The sequence below is a fragment of the Podarcis melisellensis genome (assembly GCF_964234715.1).
Source record: "Podarcis melisellensis genome assembly, chromosome: 4".
Taxonomy (NCBI): domain Eukaryota; kingdom Metazoa; phylum Chordata; class Lepidosauria; order Squamata; family Lacertidae; genus Podarcis; species Podarcis melisellensis.
This window is the reverse complement of record NC_138531.1, coordinates 32,621,373-32,637,585: the sequence shown is the minus strand read 5'-3', so window position 1 is coordinate 32,637,585 and position 16,213 is coordinate 32,621,373. Positions and strand designations below refer to the sequence as shown.

The following is a 16,213-nucleotide window of genomic DNA, read 5'->3' as shown; positions in this document are numbered from 1 at the left end:
TCATCTAGAAAATGTTGGCTTGCATTTAAGACTCATAATAGCTGAAAGAATGCAGATAGATAATTTAGTCCACTCTCCTGCTTTAAAATAGGATGAGCTGTTCTGAAGGAGGAGGCTCCAAGTGGGAGCTTTGCAGATGAGCCACCAAGAGCTTTGCAAATGGGACAACCTCTCTGGGATCACCTGAGGATTCTGGGTAGTGGTGTTCCTGCTGCTAGCCAGAATCAGGAACCACAGGCAATTCAAGGCGGACAGTCTAGCACCCTTACTGAGCATGCTCCTGGTCTCAGGTGACCCCAGAAAGCCAAGCATTTGCCACTGTGTGTTCTAAAGCTCCAGATCTGCTGCATTCCTTCTCTTTGGGAAACTTGCTGCTGAGGGCAGCACACCACTCCACCCCAGTTCCTTGCCAGATCTAAAGAACTTGAGTGCCTAATGATGCTCATTCTTCAAAAGCACCTGTCTCGAGCAAGCTCCCTGTCTCGAGAAAGCCGATTCAATTCCTGAAGTGCCTTTAAAGGGGATTTGAATCAGCGGAGCTTGGTCCATTGGGGCAAATGGGGCACTGCACTTCCAGCCTCTGTCTTCCCTCAGCTAGTATCCACCTTCATGGCTTTGCCTGTCATTGGCTTGGCTCTACCACTGTTGGTCTCTCTGCCTTCTGCCCTGCCAGTCCGAATGGGCACCAGTGACCACTGATTGGCACATGGCCGTGATATAAGCAGAGCAGAGTGTGTGGGAGTATTTCACATTTCCCTTTTCTGCACTTTCCCTGCCTTGCAGCAGCAACCTTTTCTCGTGTATTCTTATATGGGCAAGACATGCCCACTTCTATTCTAAGTGGGATGGAGAAACAAATACGCAGAGATGTTAACTTTTTCTCATCCCTCCTATTCATCCTTTCTTCTTCTTCTTCTTCTTCTTCTTCTTCTTCTTCTTCTTCTTCTTCTTCTTCTTCTTCTTCTTCTTCTTCCTCTTCATCACCCTCCCCAAAGCTGCTATTTGGCTTAGTGAGATCTCATTTACTTCTCTTTTAAAATATATTTTTTATTATGAACCTTCCCTTCATCAACATACTATGTTGATGGGCACCCATTAAAACCACCTACTAAATCATAAAATAGCAGTTAACAGATACTAAAATGCAACACCCAACAATGGAAGAATCTTATAAAAAAACACACAGAGAGAGGGAGACACAACAGATGAAATACTCATCAATTTACAAAACTTCAAATACCTGGGCAAATAAATCTTAACTTGGCACAGAAATGCTAACAGCGTCAGTGCCTGTCATACTTGTAAGGGCACGTCCACTGACGGGGCACTACCAACTTTATTTCTTAATATCTAATTATATTTGCAGTCCAGCACTTTAACACTAAATGTGTCTGGTCCAAAGTCAATGGCCAAGGTAAACAACTATTATTCCCTCTACTTTCTGCTGTTCTTTTTTAAGAATTGGAAACTTCAGGCAAACCTCCATTCCTTTCCCCCCCAGCACTCTTGGCTAAATAAGCCCCTAGCAATCATATGCTCAATACTCTGTTCAATATAATAATGAAGCTAAACAACGCAAATACTGACAGACGCATGAACTGCAAAGCAGCAGGACCTGTGTCCTCACGTCTCTGGAACCTTATATAAAAGCAAAGACAGAGGGCCGATTTACAACTCATGTGACACACACAAATCAGTTTTAGGCTTGTTTTGTCTGGCCTGACTTCCTACCAAGAGTCCTGAGAATTGCACTGCTATGTTCTACCTCCTCAGCTGGAGGCAGTATGACTGACCGCCAATTGCTGGGCATCGCCAGTGGAGAAGGGGTTGTTGCTTGCAATACTGTAATGGAGGTGCTAAGATGGAAGCCCCTGCTAGATATCCCTAACCTTCCACACAGAACTACAACTCCATGGGTGTCCTGGGCAGATAAGCTTACTTGGCCTAGCTTTAGGGTGTTCATGCACCATACTTTACAGGGGACAGTCTCCTTTTAAAGAGCTGTCAGAGGACAAACCTCTATTTGAAGGCATCAAGTTTTTTAAAGCCCTGTCTGGGTCCACGAACCATAAGCTTAAGGACCTTGAAATTGCTCATCCACAATCAGCACCTGGACAGCACCCAGGTCACCTTGTCAGTCATCCTCCCAATGGCAATCTGCATTTCTCTTTAAACTATAGGAATCACATGCATTTAAACTTTATGCACAAATTCCTGTCCTTTTTATTGATGGTGTATCAGTACAAGCAACCCCAAGCAAGAGTGCTAGAGGTTGGCTTCACCCTCACTCATTTTCCCTTTCACTCTTGTCTGCTGTGATTTTGGGAGCTATTGGAAAGGGCTTCCTTGGACAGCTCCCATCTTCCTGTCACATTTCTGCTCCGACAACCCTTATTCTTCACCACCCTGCTTCTTAAACTACCAAGTAAGCAGAGATCAGTGTCCCAACTGCCCAGGCAACCAGAACAATATGTCACTTTCCTGTGATGCCAGTGATCCAGCATAGCTCATCCCAGCCCCTCCCAACTGTGATTTACCCCACTATGAGTTTCTACCGTGTTCTGGGCAATTAGCCTGTTTTGTCTGTTTTTGTTTTTCCATTTCTTTTGTGGTGACTTCATCAAACAAAAATCTGGGCAGGATGAATCAAATTCAAGGAAAACTTTCTGTTGTTCTCGTTCTAGTTAAGGTCTAGAGGTCCAAGTATTTGCAACATCTGGCTTGGTTTGTTATCTAAAACATGAAACTTGACTAACCTATATTACATTGTTTTTGTAAAATAAGATTTCTACAAAGCTCTGAGGAAAGGACAAGGGTGCATTAAAAAAACAAAACACCCCCCCCCAAAAAAAAATCTCAGTACATTTCTGGTTAAAATTGATGTTCCACTGAAATCCACCGGGGTTGCATTGTTAATTGCAAGAACACGAGTTTTCTCCTTTCCCTACAACAATCAAGTAAGAATGTAGCAACTCTGGATTTAACCTCAATGCTTGCCTGTATAGCACATTACTAAAACATTGCCCCAAGGGGTTCACCAAAAGTGTTGATTTGATTCCCGCCCCCCTCAATTTCTCAAATGCAACTTTCAGATTCATTCAGTAGTAATTGTTCAGTGTTTCTATTGCACCTTTGAGTGGTTTTTCTTTCTTTCTGATCTTTGCAACCATTTTATAGGGTGGTCCAGTATATTTCAATATTTCAAAAAAAGAAGTGGGGGGGGGGTCAAAATAGATGTGCATTCAGTATGTAGCAGGCAGCTGTGCACCTTGCTTTTCCTTAACTAATCATCGAGGGAGAGGAGTCTGATTCCAGTGATGAAGACAGCTTTCACTCTCCCACCAAGAACTGAATGGAGATCAGGTCTCTTCACTGCCTAAGAAAACAACCCCCCATTTCTAGTTTGGCCCTGAGTCTGGAAGAGTGGCTTGCCACCCTAGCGAATTCATCTTTCCAGAAGTACACAGGAAAGAGTTAAACAAATATAGGTAGAAAGCAAACCATTGCCCTAACAGTATTCCCACTTCCTTCAGCTAACCAGGAGCTTGCAACCTATGGGCACGCTTCCCTTCTGTTGATTTACAGCGATGCTGACTTTTGTGATCCCAGAGCACTGGAGTGCTGGAACACAAGCCTGGCTCTTCTTATGGAGGAGAGGGCAAGACCCCGGCTGCTCAGCTCATAAATCAGATTGGCTGCTTGGCTATATGAATCAAACAATCCTGAAGCTTGGGTTTCTCTCTTTCGTGCCCTGAACAGGGCCAGCCCTCAGCATTAGGCAGAGGAAAGTGTCCACTGCAGGCAGCAATGCTGGGGGGGGGGCTGTAGCAGCAGTCCCCCCCCCACCTACACAATCTTCATTCTCTCTCTCCCCCACCAAAAATAATAAAAGCATGAAGAGGATAAGGCTACACTAGTAATCCTCTATGGATAAAGACTACAAAATTATGGGGGAGGGGTGGAATTGTTCATAAACATAGGATATATTGCAACTTATGAAAAAATACTTATCCCTGCCCCCAGAGGAGGCAGACTCCTGTACCTGCGGGAAGGGCAGGCAGCAGAGTTGCACTAGCTATTTGCTGCATTTACTGATCTGAAATAAAACATTTCTTTAAAGCTAATTCTGCATATGTCCAGGAGCAGTGCTATTTTTCTAGGAAAAGAGGTGCTGGAGCTCACCATGAACCTTGTTCTCTTATAATGGCAATGGCACCCATCTGAGAGGTGCTGGAATTGAGTTTGGCTGGAAAAAAGCCCTGCCCAGGAGTACTGTGGACCTTGACTTGGAAAAGTGCCATTTGCTGCTGCTCGGGGGGGGGGGGATGTCTGGGACTGCCCTTGATGGTTGTTTAACCTTCTTTTCCCAAGCATCTTACTCTTTCCATCAGCCACCAACCACAAGGGGAAGTGGAGAAGGTGCCTTCAGGCAGAGGTCAGGAAACCAGGGATCTATGGGACTTGCAGACAAGCCCCATAACCCAATGGGAAATGATGCACTGAGAGTGTCATTTGCCAGTGACGAGGGGACTTGCTCTCTGATTCACCATCTTTTGTAGGAAGGGAAGGGAACAGAGGAAGGAGGAGGGCCCAGGGCATTTGAGTCTTGCCCTGTGTGTAGGAGGACTAGACCAAAGTCCAGAAGGGGTGATCCATTCGAGTAGAAGGAAGGCTGACATTTCTGAGCTTCCGCCTCCCATATTGTCTGCTTGCCACATCCCTGTTCCTAATGCAATCACTGTAGCAGTAAACTCAGGCCACGAAACATGCTCAGAAGAGTTAAAACAATGTGCTTAGGCATGATATAATGGGTCAATAGCCTGGGGAACGGAAGGTTGCTTTGCCCATTTCCAGAAGGGACAGAAAGCAGGTGTGTAAGTGACGCCCCCTTCAAGCCAATGCACAAAGAAGGGACTTGTGCATCTGCCTTGCTGCCTTTCGGTGTGATGCACAAGTTTTGAATACACATGGAGCATGTGCACTTCACTAATGCTTTAATTCCCCTTTCTGGAGGGTACAAACAGTAACAGGGAAAGCTAATGAGCAAGTTACTCATGCAATTATTTTGCTTGCTTTATCGTGTTTTCAGGCACACAGTGAACTGACTGGCTCACATCCCTGTCCCTTACAACTACATATATTGAAGAAGAAATAACGATGATGGCGACAGTAAAACACTCTGCATGTTGTGTGTCTGGTATTTTACATGAGCTCAGAAATATCCTTATATATTAGGTCCATATTGTTGCTATTTTACATATGGGGGAATTGAGGCTGGCAAAACCACAATCCTGATCACTCCAAATCCAGCATTCTCTCATTGTACCACATCCATTTCTGGGTATCAAGTATGCATTAGGATGTTTCTCTTAACTCCTTAGAACCAAAGGTTTCCATTCATTTAAATAATAATAATAATAATAATAATAATAATAATAATAATAATAATAATAAGCATGTTACATATGGTAACTTACCCAAAATGACTGGCTAAACTCATAGAAATGCTGAGCAGAAAGCAGTTTTTGATCATGATAAAACCAGAGAACATCCCATTGTCCATTCCCAGTGAAATTATTAATAGAAGCAGCTGATTTTGCAGGGGTATACCTTTCACCACCTTTGTTCTGAAACTGCAGAGGACAAGAGAGGCAGAAATGCACATAAGTGTTAACTTAAAGACACTAACTAGGTCAGATATCAAGCAATACACCGCACATCATTTGTCTAACCCATTGGGGAGATATTCGAAACATTCCTCAAAGACCCCAAATTCGTTGAGAAGTGGAATTTACATAAGGTTGTGCGAGCATCTCTCTCTACATGAAGGATGTCCAAGTGTATTCGGTTACCCGGAGCTGGTTGGATAATGAGGACCCCAGCGTATTCAGGATCTTTTGAGGTTGCAACCAGTTCCTATAATTAAGTGGCTTTCCATAGATGTATTGATATAGCGATAGATCTGATCTGTGAGTCGCAAATCAGGCAAGGAAGTACTTGCCCTGCTCACAATGGAGAATCCATGGCAAAACAAATGTGTGAAAACTACAAAATAGGCACTTAACCTTTCCTCTTTTTAATTATTATGATATGCTAGTGTGTGTCTACACACAGACACACTTCCCTCAGATGCCCTTTGTCTCACCTGGCTAGTTTCTTAACCGCAAGAAGCTAGCTGATACACCCTGGAAGTCAGAGTACACACATAAAGAACGGTACATAGAAAGCAAAGGCCTCATTTGCTTTGAAAGCCCCTTAACGACACACTAAGGAGTTGGGAAAATGGGGAGGGGGGGATGGCATGGCAACAAAATACCTGCTTGCAGGATTGACTGGTATTCCTTTATTTGCCTGCCTGCATACCTGCCTGTCTCCCCGTCCCCCCAAATATTAAAAAAAATCTCCTTATGACTGTATGCGAGGGAAGCATCTCTCCCTTCTCTTCCTGATCTGTCTGATCGGGATGCAGAGGTGACAAAACAAAGCAGCCTTTCAACTCTGGGCTGCTTTCCTCCCCCCCCCACCCCCCGCACCTGAGACTAAAATAACCCTGCACTCCACCGAGCCATGCAGTGGAAGCAGCGAAGGGAGGTTCTCCTCCGTTTTTCAAAGTGCTGTGGCGACCACCGAGCCCTAAGCAGAATTCAGGTGACCAGCGAAAGACACCAGGAGTGGAGATACGACCTGGCCCTAAGTGCAGATGATTTTTAAAAAAAATATATTTTTTTGACTCCTCCTGTGGAAAAGAGGGTTCCTTGCCTCCTCCTTCGAACTGGTCCAGATCTGGACCAGCGGTTGTCTCTCCCGCTTCACCTCCCTCGCTTGGCCAGAGAAAGAGGGCACTGCAGAGCCGCAGCAGTCCCCCTTACCTCTCGGCAAAGCCTCTCTGCCACTGATCTCTTGCCCGGGGATTCACACGCAGACCCGCGCAAACAGCCTCACCCCACTTTCCCACCACCACCATCACAGCCACCACCATCCCCACCCCCAGATCCTATTACTCTCTGGATCCCTCTCTACCTAGATCTCCCTGCCAAGTGTGCATGCACCCCCCTCCATCTTCTGACCCAAGGAAATGGCTGTGTACCCGTGGCCGGATCCACGCAGGACGGGGTGCCTTGCAGCCCTTGTTGCTGCTCCCGCTCCCGCTGCTGCTACTGCCTCTGCCGCCGCTGCTGCAATGAAGCCGATGGAGCGCCCGGTTCTCCTCTCGCGCCTCGCCGCGCTCTCCAACTCCCGCAAACTCCGGCGAAAGAGCACAAGTGCGGCTCTACCTCCGGCTCCATCGCTCTGGCCAGCCGGGACAGAGGCGGGGGAAACCCTCCCCGTCCCGACCCCCCACCTTCAACCGGCGTCCACTGAGCGATCCAGGCGGACGGATGGAGCGCAGCTGCGCCAGGCCAGCCAGAGCAGCCAGGCCAGCCAGCAAAGTTTGCCTCCCTTCCCGACCTGCTGGCGGGCTCGAGGAACTGGGGGGTCGCCTCCCGCGAGGAGATCCACACTCCCTTGCTCCCTTCCCTCGGTTCTCCTCGCCCACCATCCCTGCTCTCCTGCGGATCTCGCCTGCTCCGTGGAGAAGCGCTCACCCAACCGCGAGTTCGCCGTGCAGCCAAGAAAAGCTTACCAGCGCTGGTCCACCGCGTGGATTTCGCCTCCCTTGCTGCTCTGCTTTTGAGCTGGGGGTTGCCGCGGTGATCCAGGCTTCTCTCTTAACAGAGCATCTTCCACCTCGGCGCCAAAAAAGCGTGGTGGTGGTGTGGTGGTGGTAGCGGCGGGGGGAGTCAAAGGTAAAAATCCAAGTAACAACCCCCGTTTCCAAGATTGCTTGGCTGGCCGGCTGGGGGGTGTCTCTTTGCTCCCCCTCGATCTCCCCTGGTCCCCTCCGTCACCCCTAGTCTTCCCCTCGTAAAATCCACATGGCTTCTCGCTCGGCTTGTAGTCGAACGGCTGCCAAGCAGACGCGCGCCAGCAGAGGCCGCTGCACGCATGGCAGAAATAGCCCAGATTAATCACCGAGTGAGTCCCTTTCCTTACACAGGAGAACTCGAGACTGCTAAGGCAAGCGCTTCCTAAATTGTGCTGTTTCGAAGGAAGGGGATTCCGAAGGCAAGGGGTGGCTTCTTGCGTGCTGAACTGGGGCTTTTCGGTTTGGGGAAACTTGAATGCAGCGTAGAGAGGGAGAGATCTTTCATTTTGTCCATGCGCACACACACAGGAGAGAGGGCATTTTCAGTATGCAAAATGATTTCCAGCCCTTTTTTGTTCTAAAAAGTGTTTGCTTAAAACTGATGACATATTTGTTGCATTTTGTAGTGGTAGATATGTGTTGCCGCTGCTAGGATGGCAACCCTGCTCAATTTACTTCTGAGTAAACATGATTAGGATGAGGCTTCAAATGCACATGCAACTTCACCATAGTTAATCAAGGTTTCTTGGCAACGGGGTCTATATAATACATATGTTTACATGTGAACATAAATATTGTATGCATGCGAGCAATGCATTGGGTGGAACAACCTTGAGATGCAAACACAAGACGATAAAGGTGATTTAAACAGATACTGGTTTAGATCCATACTTAGTCATGCTTAGAGTGGACCCACTGAAATCAATGGATTTTGTGTTAGTCATGGCTAATGTAAGAACCATTTATTTCAATGAGCCTACTCTAAGCAAGATTAAGTTGGGAGCCAACCTAATATTTACTAATAGCAAAAGGATGGTGTTTTCTGAAACCCTGTAAGAGGTGAGAATGTCCTTCACTTCAGTGGATTGAGTTGTAGGTCAGACAGCTGATTCTCACCACCTCACCCCACCCAATAATAATAATAATAATAATAATAATAATAATAATAATAATAATAATTTTGTACCCCGCCCATCTGACTGGGTTTCCCCAGCCACTCTGGGCGGCTTCCAACAAAGATTGAAAATACATTAAAGTTGTTGCTACCATCAGTTGCCTTGGGTGAGTTCCATTCTTCTTACAACTTCTTTACACAATTCCTCCCCTGCAAGCATTTTACAGAAGCAGATATCTGGACACCATCATGAGAAAAGGACATGATGAAGGCTGAGAGAAGAAGAAAATGGCACACAATGCAGGCTGGAATTTTACCAAGGGAACTCAAACTTTGTATGTCCAATAACACAAGTAGAAACCACATCAGTGGCAGATGCTTCATTACAAGGGGTCTTAATCCTAAAGATGTAAGCCCAGCCACACTTAACCAAGTCTCATTCAACCTAGTGAGCATGTTCATGGGTAAACCTGGATAGGCTTAGGCTATAAATTACACCTGCACTTTCTGAAAAAGAAATCAGAATTATCTCTCACAAACGTCTGGATTTGTGCACATCTGTTGTTGTTTAGTCATTTAGTTGTGTCTGATTCTTCATGACCCCATGGACCAGAGCACGCCAGTGCACATCTAGATCCAAGCAAATTTGCGCTTGTTTTTTCCTTAGGTTGCAATGTTTTCACTGTTACTGCCAACTGTGAGAAGGAGCAGAGAGATATGACAAAGACTAAGCTCTGTTCACGAGTAAACACACACACAAATTGTGTTTCTGAGATTCCACCTTACATTAGGTTCATGTTTCCCAGTTTGGAATTATGTTGTTGTTGTTGTTGTTGTTGTTGTTGTTGTTTTGCCAGATGGTTGCTTTTGACAAGAATACAGTTGAGATTCTCAGAATGCAAAAGTCTGTGTCCTGTATTGAGCATCACATTTTGCAGTTCAGCTGCATGATACACAGAGCAGTAGCCTTGTCGTGGTTGCCCTTGCCCTCCTTTGGGCTTCATTCTTGCAGCTGTATGGCTTGGTTTCAGCACAGTGGAGAGAAATGCCTGGCCCTGCTGCTGAGGCCTTTGGACTTTGTAAAACAACAACAACAGCAGCAGCAGCAAAAGGAGTTCCTCTGTACGTGTACAGGGCATATTCCCTTGCTTCAACCACAATCTGCCTTCAACCATCACAAATGTGGAATTAGAATACAAGCTAGCCTGGTTTTGCATTTCCCAGTGTCCCCACAGTCCTGGCCTCTGTTTCCTCTCTCAGCAGTCCTAACACAACACCTATAGCTGCTTCTCCTCCCCGTCACTGCCGCTTTTGGCTCTTGTCAACTCTTCCATCCCTTGTTGCTTCCTCCCTTCTGGTCCTCTGCTGGTACCTGGTTCCTTCACTGCATCCCTAGACCTGACCTCCAGAGGTCCTTCAAATGGAGCTCCTGCTACAGTGAATGCTGAATGCTCCCCAGATTTGGCTACCTTGTTGGCATCTCCAGGGCTTCTTCATATGTTCTTCAGCTCTTTCCATGTTGCACTCTCTCTCCAGATATGTAAGCTATGAACTGATCTCATTGTGTAGAAGGCCTCTGTGCTAGTGGCCAGGACCATAGCGCCATGTCACAGCATCTGCTTTGCATGGAGAAGGTCCCAGGTTCAAGCCCTGACATCTCCAGGTTGGACTTAGACTGTTTGCCCTAATGGTATAATTTGGTATGAGGCCATTGTTCCTAGTGCTAGAAGAAGGCAGGAAAATCTCATCCATGCTGGGGAAGTGCTGTAGCTCAGTGGTTGAGTAGATGCTTAAAGAATAATAATAATCAGGGCTTTTGTTTAGCTGGAACTCACCGGAACTCAGTTCCAGCATCTCTCAGGTGGGTGCCATTGCCATTCTAAGAGAACAAGGGAGGCATTCATGGTGAGTTCTGGCACCTCTTTTTCTTGGAAAATAGCACTGGTGATGATGATGATGATGATGATCTATCCCACCTTTCTTCTAAAGAGCTCAAGGTGGCATATATGGTTCTCCCTTCCCATTTTAACTCAGAACAAACCTGTGAGGTAGGTTGGGCAGAGAGATGGTGACTGGCCCAATGTCACCCAGTGAGCTTCATGGCTGAATGGGGACTTGAACCCTAGTCTTCCAGATCCAACGCTCTAACCACTACACCACACTGACTCTACTGGTAGAAGTTCTCCACTTCAATTACTGGCCTCACCTCCTAGCGATAGGAAATTGCCCTGTCGGAAACTCTAAAGAGCCACAGCCAATCCGTGTGGTCAATAGTCAGCTTGATGAACCAATGGTATGGCTCGATATAAGGTTGCTTCTTGAGAAGACCTTCCACGTGGAGAGCTGTTAATGGAACATAGGAAGTGGGCCAAATATTCTGAGGCTGAGATAGTAAAGGCCTTTCAGAAATCTGTTCTTGTTTTTGTGGAGGGAGCTGCTTGTTCGACAAAAGTCTCCATGCACTGGGAATCATGCCCTATGTCAAAAGTAGCCTCTTGTTCAATGGTGTACATTTCAAACTCTTAGCAACCTCACAGCAGCAGGAGAAAATGTGTCTTCCTGAAATCCTGGAAACCCCAACTTAGGTTGACAGTGTGGATGGCATGCAAAGCTTTCTGGTAGTCTCATTTTTATATTTATTATGCATTTTGTGTTTTTATATTGTGATTTTATGTTGTGAACTGCCCTGAGACCTGCAGGTATAGGGCAGTATATACATTTAATTGATTGATTGATTGATTGATTGATGGTGGTGGTGGTGGTGCAAGCCTCATAGGGGTGTTAATATTTCACTCCCAAGAGCTCTTACTAAGGAGCAAGCTCACTGAGCACAGGGGGAATTACCTTTTAAGTAAACATGCATAAGATTACACTGTACAGTGGTACCTTGGATTACACACACTTCAGGTTACAGACGCTTCAGGTTACAGACTCTGCTAACTCAGAAATAGTGCTTCAGGTTAAGAACTTTGCTTCAGGATGAGAACAGAAATCGTGGCACGGCAGCAGCAGCAGCTGGAGGCCCCATTAGTTAAAGTGGTGCTTCAGGTTAAGAACAGTTTCAGGTTAAGAACAGACCTCCAGAACAAATTAAGTTCTTAACCTGAGGTACCACTGTATTGTGGAAGGATGCCTGGAAGCACACACACACAAAAGCCAGATCTCCTATTTGGCAGCCTTATGCACAGTTACTTGAAAGCAAGTTCTGTCGAACTCAATGGGGCATCTGCAGAAACATGTAGCGTTTCACTGCAGGAGTGGGGAAGGGGAATTTCTGCAGCTGATTTCTTTGTCAGCTCCTACACGACAAATTCCACCTCCTAAAAGAAAACCCCAATTCTATACAATTGTTTAAAAGTACAGGAGGCCTCCACTGTCCATTTGCTAATAATGGCTCTATAATCAATGTATATGAAAACGGAAACAACAATAATATGAATTATTACTACTAGCAGGAGTATTAAAAACACCCTGTAATTTGTTGCTCTTTAAAGTGTCACAGGACTAACATGGCTAGTCCTCTGGAAATTGTTGCTTTTTCCACAGTAGACACACTACGGCCACTTCTTCATAATGATAAGACAGCCAAGGTCATCTCTCCCTGACAGCCTGTCCGTTCGCTCCAAGGAGAGTTGACTGATGAATATTATCCTTTCTGCACTAGCCACAGGATTCAGGCCATACCAATTTTCTCTTGGGAGTAAATGGGCTTTGCTTTGGTGCCTTCTGCTGCTCACAGATTCAGAAGGAAAACCAATGAATTTTGCCAGGTTAATGCCATGAGAGAGCATGCCTACCTATAGCCTGCTAAATTCTCTATTGAGCTCCTAAAAAAATATAATGCAATAAAACTGCATAGTCTTCTGTATGGATGAGGATATTATGCAGCAGCCCATATAAGAAAGCGAACCACTTTCTAAACAGCAAGTTTGTGTTACACATACAGAAGACGTTGGCAAGGAGGATATTAAGAAGCACCTCACTAATATACACAGTTCACATTCTTAATATAAACTGGAACTATGCAAACTGGAACTAAAACGAGGGAAAGAGGCAGATTTATATACTGACATTTCTTTTAAGGTGCTGAGTTGATTTCAGATGCCAAACTGTAAAGACACCTTACCCGGAGAATAGGACAATGAAGAAATAATGCATTTATAAAGAAAGTGATGCGTTAAAGGTAACGTCAGAAACTTTATAGGATCCAGGAACTAGGTCAGGTATAACTGTGAATGAAAAACCACAAAGCAAGCACAGTTTGTGGCCCAATTCCATAGCATTCAGGTAAAGCTCACCTAGGTAGGATGACAGCTACAGTTAAAATGATGAGTAACAGTCAGTTCAAGTATCCCAGCTATCTTTCCTTCTCCATTCCACTGTGACACAATCTCTTGATGTGGCCCAAGGTGATAGGGCAGTTTCACTTGCACATCGATGCAAGCAAGTGATAGCTCCAATTTCACAGAATCATAGAATTGTAAAGTTGGAAGGGGACATAGGAGGTCATCTAGTCTAACCCCCTGCAATGCAGGAATTTTTCACCCAATGTGGGGCTCCAACCTGCAACCCTGAAATTAAGAGTCCCATGCTCTAATGACTGAGCTATCCAGCTAATCATTAGAGTCTAGCCTAGAGTTGGGCAGGCTTGAACCCCTTAATATCCATTGATTGTTGTTGCTGTTTAGTCGTTTAGTCATGTCCGACTCTTCCTGACCCATGGACCAGAGCACGCCAGGCACTCCTGTCTTCCACTGCCTCCCGCAGTTTGGTCAGACTCATGTTTGTAGCTTCAAGAACATTGTCCAACCATCTCGTCTTCTGTCGTCCCCTTCTCCTTGTGCCCTCCATCTTTCCCAACATCAGGGTCTTTTCCAGAGAGTCTTCCCTTCTCATGAGGTGGCCAATGTATTGGAGTCTCAGCTTCACAATCTGTCCTTCCAGTGAGCACTCAGGGCTGATTTCCTTCAGAATGCATAGGTTTGATCTTCTTGCAGTCCATGGGACTCTCAAGAGTCTCCTCCAGCACCATAATTCAACAGCATCAATTCTTTGATGATCAGCCTTCTTTATGGTCCAGCTCTCACTTCCATACATCACTACTGGGAAAACCATAGCTTTTACTATATGGACCTTTGTTGGCAAGGTGATGTCTCTGCTTTTTAGGATGATGTCTAGGTTTGTCATCCATTGATTAAGCTCATCTAACTGAGCTGGATTCTAGCTGATATGTGAATGTACCATGCCTGTATCAGATTTCAGGCTATGCAAGCATAGGCTATGTGTGCATGTTTTAGAATAATAGAATTGTAGAGTTGGAAGTGACTGGGAGGGTCATCTAGTCCAACGCCCTGCAATGCAGGAATCTTTTGCCCAACATGGGGCTCAAACCAACAACCCTGCAATTGAGAATTTCATGCTCTACCAACTGAACTATAATCTTGACAGGATTATGGCTTTGGCATCAATACTTTTATTGGGCAAGCTATGTCGATAAGGTGGCAGGTATCTGGAGTTACTGGGAACAACTTTTTAGGCATGGCACAGGAAGAAAAGGAAGGCATCACCATCACAGCTGTCAACGTTTCCCATTTTTAAAGGGAAATTCCCTTATTCCGAATAGGATTCCTTGCAAGAAAAGGGAAAAGTTGACAGCTATGATCACCATGGATTCAATCCTCTTTGGAAAACACTTGTTTTATGTTCTACAGCACCTGCCCCAAACAAACTGAGATAAGAATCAAGTTCTGGCCTTTGAAATTTCTTTCCTTTTAGAGATTTAAATCAGAGCATTTATTTTACCCTAGATTTTTAATGTAGGTTAACTAAGCATAGAGATGAGATAGCAAAAAAAGGGGGGAGGAAAGAAAAGCCCTCATCATTAAATAAAAATTGCAAATAAGGACGCTGGCCTAGAATTTTTGTTTTTCAACTGTAACGGAGGGCCATTGTATACTTCCCTGCTCCACTTCCAACTTTGATCTAATCTCACATTCACTTCTTTGAATGTGTCAGATCTTTCCCTCAGAGCGGGGTGGCTTAGAGATGAATATTCATTCAACAAAATCAAGAGAGAAGTCCTAATGAGAAAGGTTCTGGAAATTGGATAGCAGTCTAACAGCAAGGCGGCTGTCGATTTTTATTCTTTCTTTCTTTTTTTGTAAACTTCTCAGAAGAAAATGGAAAAGTGCATCCCGCTGCAAAAGGGAACATTTGATAAATATCAATTTAATTTTAGGAGATTGTGCTTGCCACGAGAAATACCAGCTTACAGGCACACGTTGCTAAACCCCATCTGTTCAGTCAGCATTTTCCTCCTGTTCTTTAAGAGGAAGCATGATGCATAAATAGGTGCAGTTGGCCACTGGGCCATTAGAGGGTACCATCGTTCCATAGAATCCTGTGCTAAGCAGTTCTGATCAGCAGGCCTGAGGCTTGCTACCAGTAAGGCCATTTGAACTGATGGTGGAGCACTTGCTCTGCCTGTAGCGATGGCAGACTTTCTACGCAGAGGCTGGCAATTTGAGCCTTTGCATGCATCTCTCTCCCTCTCTCTCTCTAATTGTGACAATAAACCAGCAAAAGACAAAAAGCAATTTATCAATGACAAAAAACATGACATACATTTCATTGGATTTCATCCAATTATTGTTCCCAACACTGGAGATAAAATAAATATTCTGGTGTGTGGGTTTTTTTATTTGGGCATTTATGGCTTGTTAGCTATTGCTCAGGAGTATATATGCACACACACACACACCCAAACAAACAAACAAACAAACAACAAAACACACACATACATATATGGTTTAAATCAGAAACACTCCTGCATTGAAATGAGAGTTTACCATACCTTAATGGCTTTGGCCATGGCTTTTTTTCAACAGAAACTCACTGGAACTCAGGTCCAGCACCTCTCAAGGAGGCACCATTGCCATTCTAAGAGAACAATGGAGGTGTTCAATTGTGAGTTCCGGCACCTCTTTTTCTAGAAAAATAGTGCTGATTAATAGCACCTTAAATCCTAATCAAGAATTTTATAACCTGGAATTGGTAGTTAGCATCTGTCTGTCTCGAGAGACAATGGAGTGCAGCTCAGGTGAAGGAGTTAAACCCTTAACCAACTACAATACCCAGTATTTTTGGAAAGTGGAAATGTGCTTTAAACACATAGTGCGTATGCAGCCTAATAACACGTTAACTCAAAGACTGGTCCACCACCATCTTTCCCTAACCTGGTGCAACTCTGCCCATTGCTGGAAACCACAGAAAAGCTCTGATGCTCGAATCCTGCTTGCTGGTTTCCCACAGACACCTGATCAGCCACTGTGAGAACAGAATGCTAGATGAGATGGGTCATTGGTCTGATCCAGAAGGCCCTTCCCATGTTATTATATTCTCTACCTAAGAAG

General features: G+C 45.0%; 2 protein-coding genes across 4 annotated transcripts in view; one reads left to right on the top strand and one right to left on the bottom strand.

The window, feature by feature from the left end:
* Positions 1-8,082, bottom strand: part of GABRA5 (gamma-aminobutyric acid type A receptor subunit alpha5) — a 69,436-nt gene extending 61,354 nt beyond the window's left edge. Inside the window, exons 1-2 of one of the 3 annotated variants that reach the window (XM_081907662.1) lie at positions 7,625-8,082; positions 5,478-5,633 (exon numbers count right to left, since the gene is read on the bottom strand). In XM_081907662.1, coding sequence (XP_081763788.1) covers positions 5,478-5,563 — 86 coding nt within the window. In that variant the 5' untranslated portion in view covers positions 5,564-5,633; positions 7,625-8,082. Of the gene's footprint in view, positions 1-5,477; positions 5,634-6,316; positions 6,338-7,087; positions 7,492-7,624 lie in introns of those variants that run through there. The other 2 variants (XM_081907663.1, XM_081907664.1) reach the window with 2 other exon arrangements.
* GABRB3 (gamma-aminobutyric acid type A receptor subunit beta3) overlaps positions 1-16,213 on the top strand; it is a 192,748-nt gene that overhangs the window by 52,403 nt on the left and 124,132 nt on the right. The gene's annotated exons all lie outside the window — the stretch shown is intronic.